Source organism: Urocampus carinirostris, chromosome 2 (genome assembly GCF_059441175.1).
Source record: "Urocampus carinirostris isolate Australia breed hairy pipefish chromosome 2, RoL_Ucar_1.0, whole genome shotgun sequence".
Taxonomy (NCBI): Eukaryota; Metazoa; Chordata; class Actinopteri; order Syngnathiformes; family Syngnathidae; genus Urocampus; species Urocampus carinirostris.
Window position 1 is genome coordinate 48,104,307 of NC_142350.1, and position 11,889 is coordinate 48,116,195.

Consider the following 11,889-nt stretch of genomic DNA (forward strand, 5'->3'; position numbering starts at 1 on the left):
CTTTGATGATGAAAGAGGTAGTACTTTATACTTAACCCCTATACGTTTTACCGACGGTGCCATCCTGCACAACCTATTTACGAGTTATTCAAAATTCACCAATCCACTAAAGGAAAGAGTGTGAATGACAGAAAAGTAACCAATGAAGTGCCGTGACGTCGAAGTCAACACCTCCCATTTCCGATAAAGCACCAATGAAATGCGGGAAAAACGCCTACTTTTTCGTTATGTAACTTTCTGCTTTAGTTTTACGTTGATATATATAAAACATGTCGACAAATAAAATTGGGCATGTAAATTCATTGTTTGATTCATAAAAAGGCTTGAGCAAAATGTCGTGTTTTGATTTTAACTTCACAAATTGATGACCGTTCATCGTACTGATCGCAAAGGAACTAAGAACCAATGAACTTTCGTAACGTCATCGCCGACGCCTACCGTTTCTGAATGTAACTTTCTGGTGTTTTTTGTTTTTTAAGTACTGTATGTTTATACATAAAATACATCAATAAATTCTTAGCGAGAAAAAATATTTCTTCATTTCCAAGCAGGTTTTATCCAAATGTATATTTCACGTATTAACCTTTTTCCTAAATTGATAAAAATATGAACCTTTTGATTTTTGTTTTAAAAGACTGTTGGTGTTTTTAATTACTAGTAACATGGCAAAAAGATATATATATTCATAAGGCAAAAATACATCAGAATATTTTATAAGATACCGGTACGTTTTATAAAATATTTATTTTAGTTTACTTTATTGACAATTTGAGTTTATTTTGAAACTGCCCATTCACCTAAACCTAAGTCTATCCTAATCTAATGCTAGGCCAAATAGTAACCCTAACTCTAAGCTTTATGTAACCTAACAAACCTAATCTTGACCTAACCAAAACCTGCCCCACCCTACCTACCCTTTACCTCTTTACCCCTGCCCTTTACACATTGGTTAACTGCTGTTAAAAGTGTCGATAAAAATTAAACCTCATATTGTTAGAATATGATGCAATCGCGGGACTTTGGCCTGGACAGATCTACTGACACTAACAATGATGTTAAAAATGTCAGAAAAAAAATGTTAAAACGTCATTTTGTCAGACATAACGAAATTGTGAATATGCTTGATTGCTGTTAAGATTGTCGAGAGGGGTTGTTCAAAACTCACATTGTTTGTTTGCTGTTATTAGTGTCAATAAATTTGTTCAAACCAAAAAAAGGTATTTAATTGGTGTTAAAAGTGTCGATAAAAACTCATATTGTTGGGATATGATATAATAAAATTGTGTGTTTAATTGCTGTTAAAGATGTAGGAAAAAAATTGTTAAAACGTCATATTGTCAGATATAACGAAATTGTGAATATGCTTAATTGCTGTTAAAATTGTCGAGAAAAATTGTTCAAACCTCACATTGTTTATTTGCTGTTAATAGCGTCAATAAAATTGTTCAAACCCAAAAACTTAATTTCCAAGCAGGTTTCATCCAGATTTATTTTTCTCGTATTAACCTTTTTTTTAAATTTATATAATTATGAACCTTTAGATTTTTGTTTTATAAGACTATTGTTGTCTTTTAATCACCAGTCTTATGGTAAAAAACACCACAGCGTCAGTTATAATACGATATTAGTCATGTGAGTTTTTAGTTTGCAAATAACACCGTATTTATTTCAAAATTAATCAATTTTATTAAAGCAACTGCTTTTGAATGACAGAAAAAGAACGCCTACTGTTTCTAAATATAGTATTAGGTTTTTTAAATTAAAAACAAAATAGCCTTGAATCTAAATGAATACTTATTTTTAGATTGGTTGCAATCAAATACTTTATTCCCTTTATTCAACCCCTAAAACATAAAAATAATCTGATGTAAAATGATGAGTCTCTCTTTCTTCTTTTGGTTACTAAATTCATAAGGCAAAAATACACCAGAATTTTTTATAAGATACCGGTACGTTTTATAGTACATTTATTTTAGTTTACTTTATTGACAATTTACTTTACTTTACTTAGTTTATTTTGAAACTGCCCTTTCATCTTAACCCAAGTCTATCCTAATCTAACCGTAGCCCGAACAGTAACCCTAACTCTAGCCTTAATCTAACCTAACCAAACCTAACTTGACCTAACACAACCTTACCTTTTACCTACCCTACCCCACCTTACCCACTCTACTCTACTCTACTCTACTCTACTCTACTCTACTCTACTCTACTCTACTCTACTCTACTCTACTCTACTCTACTCTACTCTACCAGCCCCGTATCCCATGTCCTTCTCTACCCTAACCCTCCGTACCCTACTAAACCATCCCTTATCCTGCCCTATGCGAACCTTCCTTACCTAACTCTTCCTTGCCCTACCCAACCTACCCTACCTACTCTGCCCTACTCTACCATCCCCACATACTCTATCATTCTTTACCCTACCCTAACTTTCTCTACCCTACTCTACCATCCCTTATCCTGCCCTACCCTACACTAACCTTCCCTTCCTTACCCTAACTTCCCCCATCTAACCCTTCCTTACTCTACCCTAGGCATGACCCTGACCCAACCCTACCCTAACTCGAACATAGACCCTAGCCCCCTTAACCCTAATCATAGGGGGCGGACATCGAATCGAACCCGAGCGAATCAAATTGTAAAATATCACAGCATTTATTAGTTCTCTAAATTCCTCCTCGCAGACCACAAACCACCATTTAATTTACTTTAGCAGCAACTATGAAACAAATTGAATGATACATTTGCTATATTTTCGATATATTTGCATATTTATTTCACATAAGTGGATGCTGCTTGGGAGGGTGTGATGGAATCCCACTTGGGAAGACAGGGCGATGCCCTTGCACAATAGTATTGCCCTTTACACATTGGTTAACTGCTGTTAAAAGTGTCGATAAAAATGTTCAAACCTCATATTGTTAGAATACGATATAATGAAATTGTGAATGTATTTAATTGCTGTTAAAAGTGTCGATAAAAATTAAAACTCATATTGTTGGGATATGATATAGTGAAATTGTGTGTTTAATTGTTGTTAAAAATGTCGGAAAAAATGTTAAAACGTCATATTTTTGGATGTTACGAATTAGTGAATCTGCTTAATTGCTGTTAAAATTTTCGAGAAAATTTGTTCAAACCTCACATTGTTTATTTGCTGTTAATAGTATCAATGAAATTGTTCAAACCAGATGTAAATACTTAACAACATACATGTTTGTCTTGTGTCAGTTTGTTTTGAAGGGTACTTAAATGCCTCATAATATTTTTCCCATCATGGAAGTGCGTTTACGTGCAGTCCGACACAAGCCAATCAATCCGTTCCGGGGGCGGAGCTTAATCCTCCATATTTTATATATAGGCAGTCCGCCGCCCCGACGATTGCTCCTCTCCCTTGACAAATCAGGCCCCTATTTCTCCGCCGAAAGAAAAATAAAATAACCAAACGCCAAAATGAGCAGAAAATTCTTCGTTGGAGGAAACTGGAAAATGAACGGCGACAAGAAGAGCCTCGGCGAGCTCATTCAGACCATGAACGCCGCCAAGGTGGATCCCAATGTCGGTGAGGAAAACGCCATTGTTGTAGATGAAAATAACCCAGTGCCACAATTAATTTATAGCACAACGTTTTCTAATCAATCATATATTTTAGAACAAATGTATATTTTGTTTCCAGTTTCATTTTTTTAGTCAATGGTTGGTGTGTGCGTTCACGACGGCACGTAGCCCATTTGCGGCTGCTGCTTGTGGTGCGTTCAAGGCACGCTGGATTCTGCTCACAAACATTTTAATTCATTTTGAACCTAATCTATTTTAACTTAAAAAGTCGTGCAATATGTGTCAAAGGCAATAATATTTGAATTCGTTTTATTTATGTACACTAAAGTGACAAATTCCTGCTCAATTATCAAAAAGTTGATAAATAGTACTGTAGTTTCCGATGTTCTCACTGTGGCTTGAAGGCAACAGTTGGCACCCCTTTCCTTGCAGACTTGGAGCGACATTGCTGTTTCAGAAAATGAGAACATTATCATAAAGTGCTTTATTTCCTTAAATATTATCACAAAACATACATTTCATACAACTGTAATATTGAAAGTCTTTAACATTGCTGATTTTGCCCAAAACGTAAATAGCTCATTTCAAAATATGAGAAAATCATTACAAAGTACAGCATACTCGTATTCCGTAAGCCATAATCAGCAATCACAAAATAATAAAAGCTTTGCAATATAGCTGTGCATTATTAGTGATATCGAATGTATGACATTTTTGTTTGTTTAATAGCATCACAGAACCATATCAAAATATTCCTATTTTCCAAGACAGTCCTGTAGAATATAATGCATTTTCATTTAAACATGTCAGTTGCACAATGAAATTAAATATGATGATGCATTTACAATAAGATCAAATTTTACAGTGTTATAAGCAGCTCATCAACAGTGATAATAAATTAATGTAATAAGTAAAGGTAATAATACACTTATAAATAATATTTAACATTAAAAAGGGACTAAATCATGTTTTTTTTCTTCTTTATTGTACAATCTCCGTCTTGTGCCAAGCACTTTTTGTCTTGCAGCCAGAACACTGATTCTGCTTTCACTGTGAGGTTTGTAGAAGCCGGTTTCCGCTGTCTGGTGTACTTTTGCAATTATGCAACTGTCGTGTTTGTGCCTCGGAAGCCTCATCTGCCTGCAAAACACACACACACCCACAAAAAAAAATCATTGAACTTTGCCCAGTGTAATGCAGAAGAAGACCGCTCTTTACCATCACCCAGCCGTGACCTCTGCAGAATGCAACCCTGACCTTTATGCAAAGGGGTCCGCTGGGAATCGACCTTTAGCGAGGCCTAAATGACGGATCTGTGTTTTAATATAGACGCCTGGGGGGTACGGTTGAAATTTGAAGAGCGGTGGATCAAGTTCACTTTACTGTATGAGACTTGAATACTCGGCAGCAGTTCCCTTTGATAAGATTCAAGTGTTTGCTCGGATTGAGACACTTCTTAGTTTCTCAAATAATGAAATTTATGACCTAATGTGTTCGTGTGGTGGAGAAATCAACTGTTTTTTTTAATGCATCTAGTATGTTTTAGGACTATTCTGGTGGACGCAAATTAGCAAGTCTTATTTTATAGCACCTATAAAACAGGAGTCGCATATCAACGCTAATGTCATGGCTCTATTTTCTGAAGCGCATAGAATTTAGGCCAGTCTACAACCACTACCTTTTCAATATTGCCTATCTATCCTAAAAAAAAATGTTTTAATCTTTATCTTTTAAGTCTTTTACTACATGTTTATCCTGGAGTTCCACTTCTAATATTGTAAACAATGACATTAAAGTCTATTCGTATGCGCTGGACAGTGGAGAAGACTACATTCTTATCAATGACAATAACTCTTAAATGTACAGATTGAATGGTAAATGTTCTGCATTTATATAGCGCATTTTAAGTCAATGAAGACCTCCCAAAGCGCTTTACAATGTGCTCACGCTTACCCATTCACACACACACTCTCATACCAATAGGGATATTGTTGTAATAAATTGGATAAAATGGACCACTAGGGTTTAAGAATGGTGAAAAATGAATTACTGCAGTTTGTATCCTTTTATATTGCAGTTACAAATAAACCTGGAGTGGCTTTGCCAAAATTCCGCCTCAACCCCCCACTCTGCTCACCAAAACACCCTGACGATCGTAACTAATTTATGCATGATTTAGAATTTTTAATTTTACAGTTTTTATCACTTTTTTTATCTGAAAAATAAAACCTTTGGAATAAAAATGTTTTCTTGCCTCTTGCATATCATTTTGCTTGTATCGAGTATTAACTTTCATTGTTTTACACTAGAGCAAAGGACTTAATTAATATAAAAAACGTGAAAATATATTAAAATTATGCATTTTACTATTACATTTTATGGTACAATATTTTAAACTGAAGTTTTTCAATCATTCCAAATTTTGCTCTGGCTTGCTGCTAGCCACGATTCTTACTGTTAGCTTCTCTGTGTAAATATTTCTTCTTCCCTCAGCCGCTAATCATGCAAGCAAACATCATTAAATTCCATGGGTCATCAACAAATTCTCTATCTTTTACTGGTCTTCAGTAGACTCTCCCGTTAGCCGCCAAAGTTTACCACTTCCACCAGCTCTGACCAACTTCAGCTATTGGCTCCTTTCAGCTGCACCGGGTGTATCAAGTTAGTTCGGTCTCTTGTCGTCGGCAGGGATTAACACCAGCTTTTTATGTCCTGTTACTTGCTAGATTTCATCCTTGCTCGCGCTAGAAAATTTCAGATCAACAAACCATTTTGATATACATTTTTCAAAGAATGGGCCAAAATTCCTCCACAGCGCTGTGAAAGACCCATTACCAATTCTTGTCAACGTTTTATTTCTGTTATTGCTGCCAAAGGTGGCGCAACTTGTTATTAGGTTCAGGGGACAATTACTTTTTCACACAGCGCTAGATAGGTTTCGATTATTTTTTTGTGCCTTAATCAATGGAATCAACATTTCAAATCTGCGTTTTATATTTCCTTTGATTGTCTTAGTGTGATAGTAAACTTAATTTGATGATTTGAAACATTTGTGAGTGATACATATACAAAAAGGAAGGGGGCAAATAACTTTTCCCGGCACTGTAGACATCTGAATTTTACCACCTGGTATCCTTCCGGAGTGTCTTCTTTGTGGTGAATTATTACACGCTGTCACTTTAGGATCATTTAATAAAAGTATGCAATGGGATAGGCACAACCTACCCAAGAGACATAGAAAAAAAACGACAAAAGGGTAATACAGAAAGGAAATGGCAACCCAATCACAAAGAGTGCTCTTTCTTTATTTCTGTAGAGGTGGTCTGTGGCGCTCCATCCATCTACTTGGACTTTGCCAGGTCCAAACTGGACGCCAAGTTTGGTGTTGCTGCCCAGAACTGCTACAAAGTGGCCAAGGGGGCTTTCACGGGGGAGATCAGGTAAGCCCCACCCCTCCCTTGCCAACACAAATATTTTCATTTAATTTTATATGTCTTTTTGGCTTGCAGCCCTGCGATGATCAAGGACTGCGGCGTCCACTGGGTGATCCTGGGACACTCTGAGAGGCGCCACGTTTTCGGAGAGAGCGACGAGGTGAGTGCGCGCGGTCGCCATGAAAACGCCGGGACAATATATCAGGACCGGTAAGAGTTTTTCGTCTGTTTTGTCCCTGGCAGCTCATCGGGCAGAAGACTGCTCATGCTCTCGAGAACGGCCTGGGCGTCATCGCCTGCATCGGCGAGAAGCTGGACGAGAGGGAGGGCGGCATCACTGAGAAGGTCGTCTTTGCTCAGACCAAGGTCATCGCAGGTAGGTCTGATACTGGGATCAAATATGACACAAACGAGCCATCAGGGAAAAAACTATCACAAATACTGAATACTCTTGGCACAAATGAGCCGACAGACAATTTATGTATAGCGGGGGTCTCCAACTTTTTTTAATCAGAGAGCTACTTTAGGTTACTAATTCGCGCAAAGGGGAACCAAGTTTGATATGGATTTCTAAAACAAGAAATTATGTTATTACAATGCTCTTTTTATTATCAGGTTTATTATGAGAGGTAGGGGCAAATAGACTCAATTGATACTTAGAAAATTACAATGACCCAGCACTAGTGAGCTATTTTCAGAACAGGTTCGCGGACCTCCCAGCTGTCCACAGGGGGAGACATTAAATTAAGTAATATTTATTTTATTTTGGGCGATTTTCTGTCATTCATATTTTCAGGTTTTAATTATTTGTTTTTTTTTTGTTTGTTTGGATTGTTTTGCTTTTATTGTGGTTGTTTTTTTTATTTATTTAACTACAATCCACCCAAATCAACATTAGAACTTCTTAACAAAATTCCAAAATTAATACATTGAATTAAATAAAAGACTAATCTAATGTTAATCATGTAAAATAATAATATTTATTTATTTTTTCTGCAATATATATGTATATACAACCAAAACCCAAATCACACAGATCAACATTGGGACCTAAAGAAATCCATAATAAAATAAATGAGATTAACATTGATAATGCAAACATTATGAAAAAAAGTACCATACACCTTTTTTAAGACAAATTTGACCATTTCTGGAATGTTCTTAAACAGACATTTTCAGTCAGTTTTGCTTTATGAACATATTTCCAAGTATGGTTTTTACACTTTACTAAACACTTAATGGAATACAAAATACTCATCGTTAAATAATAATATTAATAATAATAATAATAATAATATGTACATGGTTCACTTGTACATTCAGGGACTTTTGAAACGAAGAGCCAACAAAGTTAAAAAATACACAATGAATTGAAGTTAAAAAAAAACAATCTAAATGAAGTAAGAACATAACTAATAAAATATAAAGCATCTAAGGCAAATGCCCCCATTGCCCTATTTATCACTGTTGACATTCTTTTCCCTACGGCAGCCTGATGCAATTTTACCTGATAAGCAAGTTCAAATTGAGTTTTTTGTTAAGCAATTTGAAAACCGTAATATTTGCAATTTGAGGGGTCTTATCTCCTTTCGGCTTTTGTTCCAGAAAACGTCAAGGACTGGAGCAAAGTGGTGCTGGCTTATGAGCCTGTGTGGGCCATCGGTACTGGCAAGACGGCCTCCCCTCAGCAGGTAAGAGGATTTGAAGTACTGCGCAGTGTTTTTTCCAGAGAATTTTGTAAGACAGTCTAGGTGTGTGTGTGTGTGTGGGCATGAAAAAAACTCCACGCTGCGCTACCTGTTTGCCTCTGTCGTTTTTAGCTTCTGGCACGGGTGGGCACATAGATAAGGCCCTCTCTTCTGCCTGACAGGCAGGATGCAGCAGCAGGTTAGGTAGGTAGAGTTGCTAAGAGAGTGCCTCTCAGTCACGCATAGACAAAGAGTATGTGAGATTGCTGGGTGAGAGACAAAGGGCCTCTGTCCCCCAAAGCATTTTCCTGCTCTGATGAAATTTTTTCTAATTGCTTGCAATGGAAGCGCTGCTTTTTACGTTGAAAACGCCGGCAGTGCAAAGAGGTGCCAGGCATGTTTTCTTTGCAAACCTTTTTTTTTTAATCAGTGAGAGTTAAAAAATGACTCTAGTCAATGTCACGTTTTACCCAACCATCTAATTATAGTGCAGGCGGGGCGAGACAGATTGCGCCTTTGAGCACGGGTGAGTGCGGCTGATTGACCAAATACACACCATGGCATTTGTGATTATTTCTATAATGAGAAAGTATTTTCTCTAGTTTTGCCTTTATATATATTAAAAAATATATTGTTATATATTTTTATTACTACAAGTTTGAGACTCTGGTGGAACTAGAGGTAAGATTTTGAGCCGGGTTCGGGCATAAAATGTCAACCCTTAAGTCGGGCTTCTCTCTCTCGCCACTTTTGATTTGTTTTGTAGCATGCACTTAATTTAATTCAGTTAGATGTATGGATGACTACTTTTTACCTCTACATGAGGGATATTATTCTGAGCTAACTGTACTTTTACTTGAGTAACACACTTCGGCGCTGCACCTCAGTGCCACGCGTACTTCGGCGCTGTAATGCGCGCTCCGGGGCCAAAGTGTGCACATTTAAAGAGAGGGCCTGAGACCAAAGTCAACCACAAAATGTACTTTGAGCTCCGTACGTACTTCAGCCGAAAAAGGCATTTCTGCGCACAGGTAAGGACTGTGCCAAAATTCCGCTCCGGGTTCACCTCAGGCCCGGTCTTTTAAATCAAGTTAATCGGTCTGGTTCGGGCGAATTCTGGCTTTAATACCCTCGGGCAAGGTCAGGATTTTTTGTAGGCCCAATCTTGCCTCCATGGTGGTTCGCCAGAATCTTTCTATGGTACAGGAAACACTCCTGTGGTATTGGTACTCAATATCAGGAGATAGGTATTGGATAGGATAATAACTGTTACCGTTATTTCGCAGGCTCAGGAGGTTCACGAGAAACTGAGGGCGTGGCTCAAGGCAAACGTGTCGGAGGCTGTCGCCAACTCCGTCAGGATCATCTACGGAGGTCCGTCACCGATTTCCGCCAATTTGTATTCGCGCCCGCCTCAATTTATTTTCTTATTGCAGGTTCCGTGACCGGAGGCACCTGCAAGGAACTGGGCTCCCAGAAGGACGTGGACGGCTTCCTGGTGGGCGGAGCTTCACTCAAGCCCGAATTTGTCGAAATCATCAATGCCAAGATGTAAAATGCTAACGAAGCAGCGACTCTGCACTTAGCCCCTCTCCTTTGTTTGTTTTTTTACTCCGACATACTGTACTTATGCTACGGTGTCCTCATGTTGCGTAGGTTTTCAGGCACGTCTCGTTTGGAGGAACATGGAAAGTCGTGCGAGCTATAAAAAAATGAGCGGCCCTTGTGCGTATCACTTTTTACAGCGTGCGTGTTCCTAATACGTTCGTGGCTTTCACCCACCCATAGTTGTGCATGAGTTCTGCCCACATATGTGTTTCTTCGTGTTACATCATGGCCCAGAGTGACGAGGATAACCAGGCTGTCAGAAAACTGATGAATAAACTAATTCAAGACTGTTTTATGGCTCATTTTTTGCTTTATTTGACACAAATATGTCCTGTTATATTTCTTGCATTGACTGGAAAAGTAAACTAAAAGGAGTCACAAATATATTACAATATACACTGTATATGTTATTCTATTTACAGGTATAATCTTTTTTTTTTCTGAAAACGAGTTCATAGAGGAAAGCTCAAATAAAGTCTTTAAAGAACACTATTTTTTAATTTGATTTTAAAAACCTTTTTTTTTCAATTCAGTTTTCATTATTTATTCCTATTTTAAATACTTATTTATCGATATTTGCATCCATTCTTATATAATGTTGAATTGAGGGTATTTAAAAGTACTAAATCAAAAGTTTTAAAATACAATTCTAGAACATTAAATTCCATAACTAAATCAAGTTTTTTTCCTAAAATACTGCTTTCATAATTAAGATTCAAAAAATAAATAAAAAAAAAAAAACATTATGAACACTCTAAATTGGAGGAAAAAAGCAAAATACAAGAAAAGGGGCCTTTAAAATTACATTTAGCTACCCTAAAAACATTTTTAAAATAATCAACCGACGTATTTGTGATTTGTTATTGCGCTACGTTTAAAAAAAACTTTCTAGATCTAATATGAATTTAGATCAACTACTTTATAAATCCAGATTTCAGTGTCTGTGTGTGTCAGTTTCAATGTGATTTATAGTCTCCAAAACGGTTTAACCAATTTTCATGAAAATATACGCAGTTCTATAGGCCTCCGCAAGTGTCTTAGCTAGTTTTCATGTCAACTTAACCTCAAGAAATAACAATATTGATACATTTGCTTCCGTGGGGTCTCTAACTCCCCCGGCAGTCAAAATAAGTTGTGCAGCTCAAGACCTTCGACCACTCCAGGGCAGCCCAATCCAATCTTCTATCAAATCGACAATGCCGGGCCATTTTTCTTATTGATCTAATTTTGATGTATATATATATATATATATATATATATATATATATTAGTATGGAAGCCCAAGAGTGCCATAATTCAATTAACAAATCTAACGTTCAAAAAATAGAAACGGCTTCAAAATGAAAATTAGATAATTAATCGACCCTTTGAAATAAAAAGCATTCATGTCAAGGCTTTTTTATCCTATTTTTATAGGTTTTTTATCCAAACGTTTCCATAGATTACTATATTATACTGTATAGTGGGTGGCTGGTTGGATTCCTGAACCACAAAAGTAGTAGGTCCTACGACGTAGGAGAACCATTTCATGCCGTGTGTCTTGGGCAAGTACAGCCTGATGTCGCCCATCTCTCTCCAGGCCAACAAACGTTTTCTGC

The 11,889-nt window shown here is 37.1% G+C and overlaps 1 protein-coding gene across 1 annotated transcript; it reads left to right on the top strand.

Moving 5' to 3' along the window:
• The first annotated feature begins 3,343 nt into the window (after positions 1-3,343).
• On the top strand, positions 3,344-10,581 carry tpi1b (triosephosphate isomerase 1b). The gene is made up of 7 exons (XM_088326835.1): positions 3,344-3,565; positions 6,878-7,001; positions 7,071-7,155; positions 7,239-7,371; positions 8,601-8,686; positions 9,970-10,057; positions 10,120-10,581. The coding sequence occupies exons 1-7, from the start codon at positions 3,457-3,459 to the stop codon at positions 10,236-10,238; spliced, it is 744 nt and encodes a 247-aa protein (XP_088182961.1). The 5' UTR covers positions 3,344-3,456; the 3' UTR covers positions 10,239-10,581.
• The last annotated feature ends 1,308 nt before the right edge of the window (positions 10,582-11,889 follow it).

Excerpts from the sequence above, each read along its gene's own strand:
- tpi1b (XM_088326835.1), top strand. The coding sequence starts at position 3,457 with ATGAGCAGAAAATTCTTCGTTGGAGGAAACTGGAAAATGAACGGCGAC. Across the intron at positions 3,566-6,877 it reads CAAGGTGGATCCCAATGTCG|AGGTGGTCTGTGGCGCTCCA; the intron begins GTGAGGAAAACG and ends TTATTTCTGTAG. Across the intron at positions 7,002-7,070 it reads GCTTTCACGGGGGAGATCAG|CCCTGCGATGATCAAGGACT; the intron begins GTAAGCCCCACC and ends TTTGGCTTGCAG.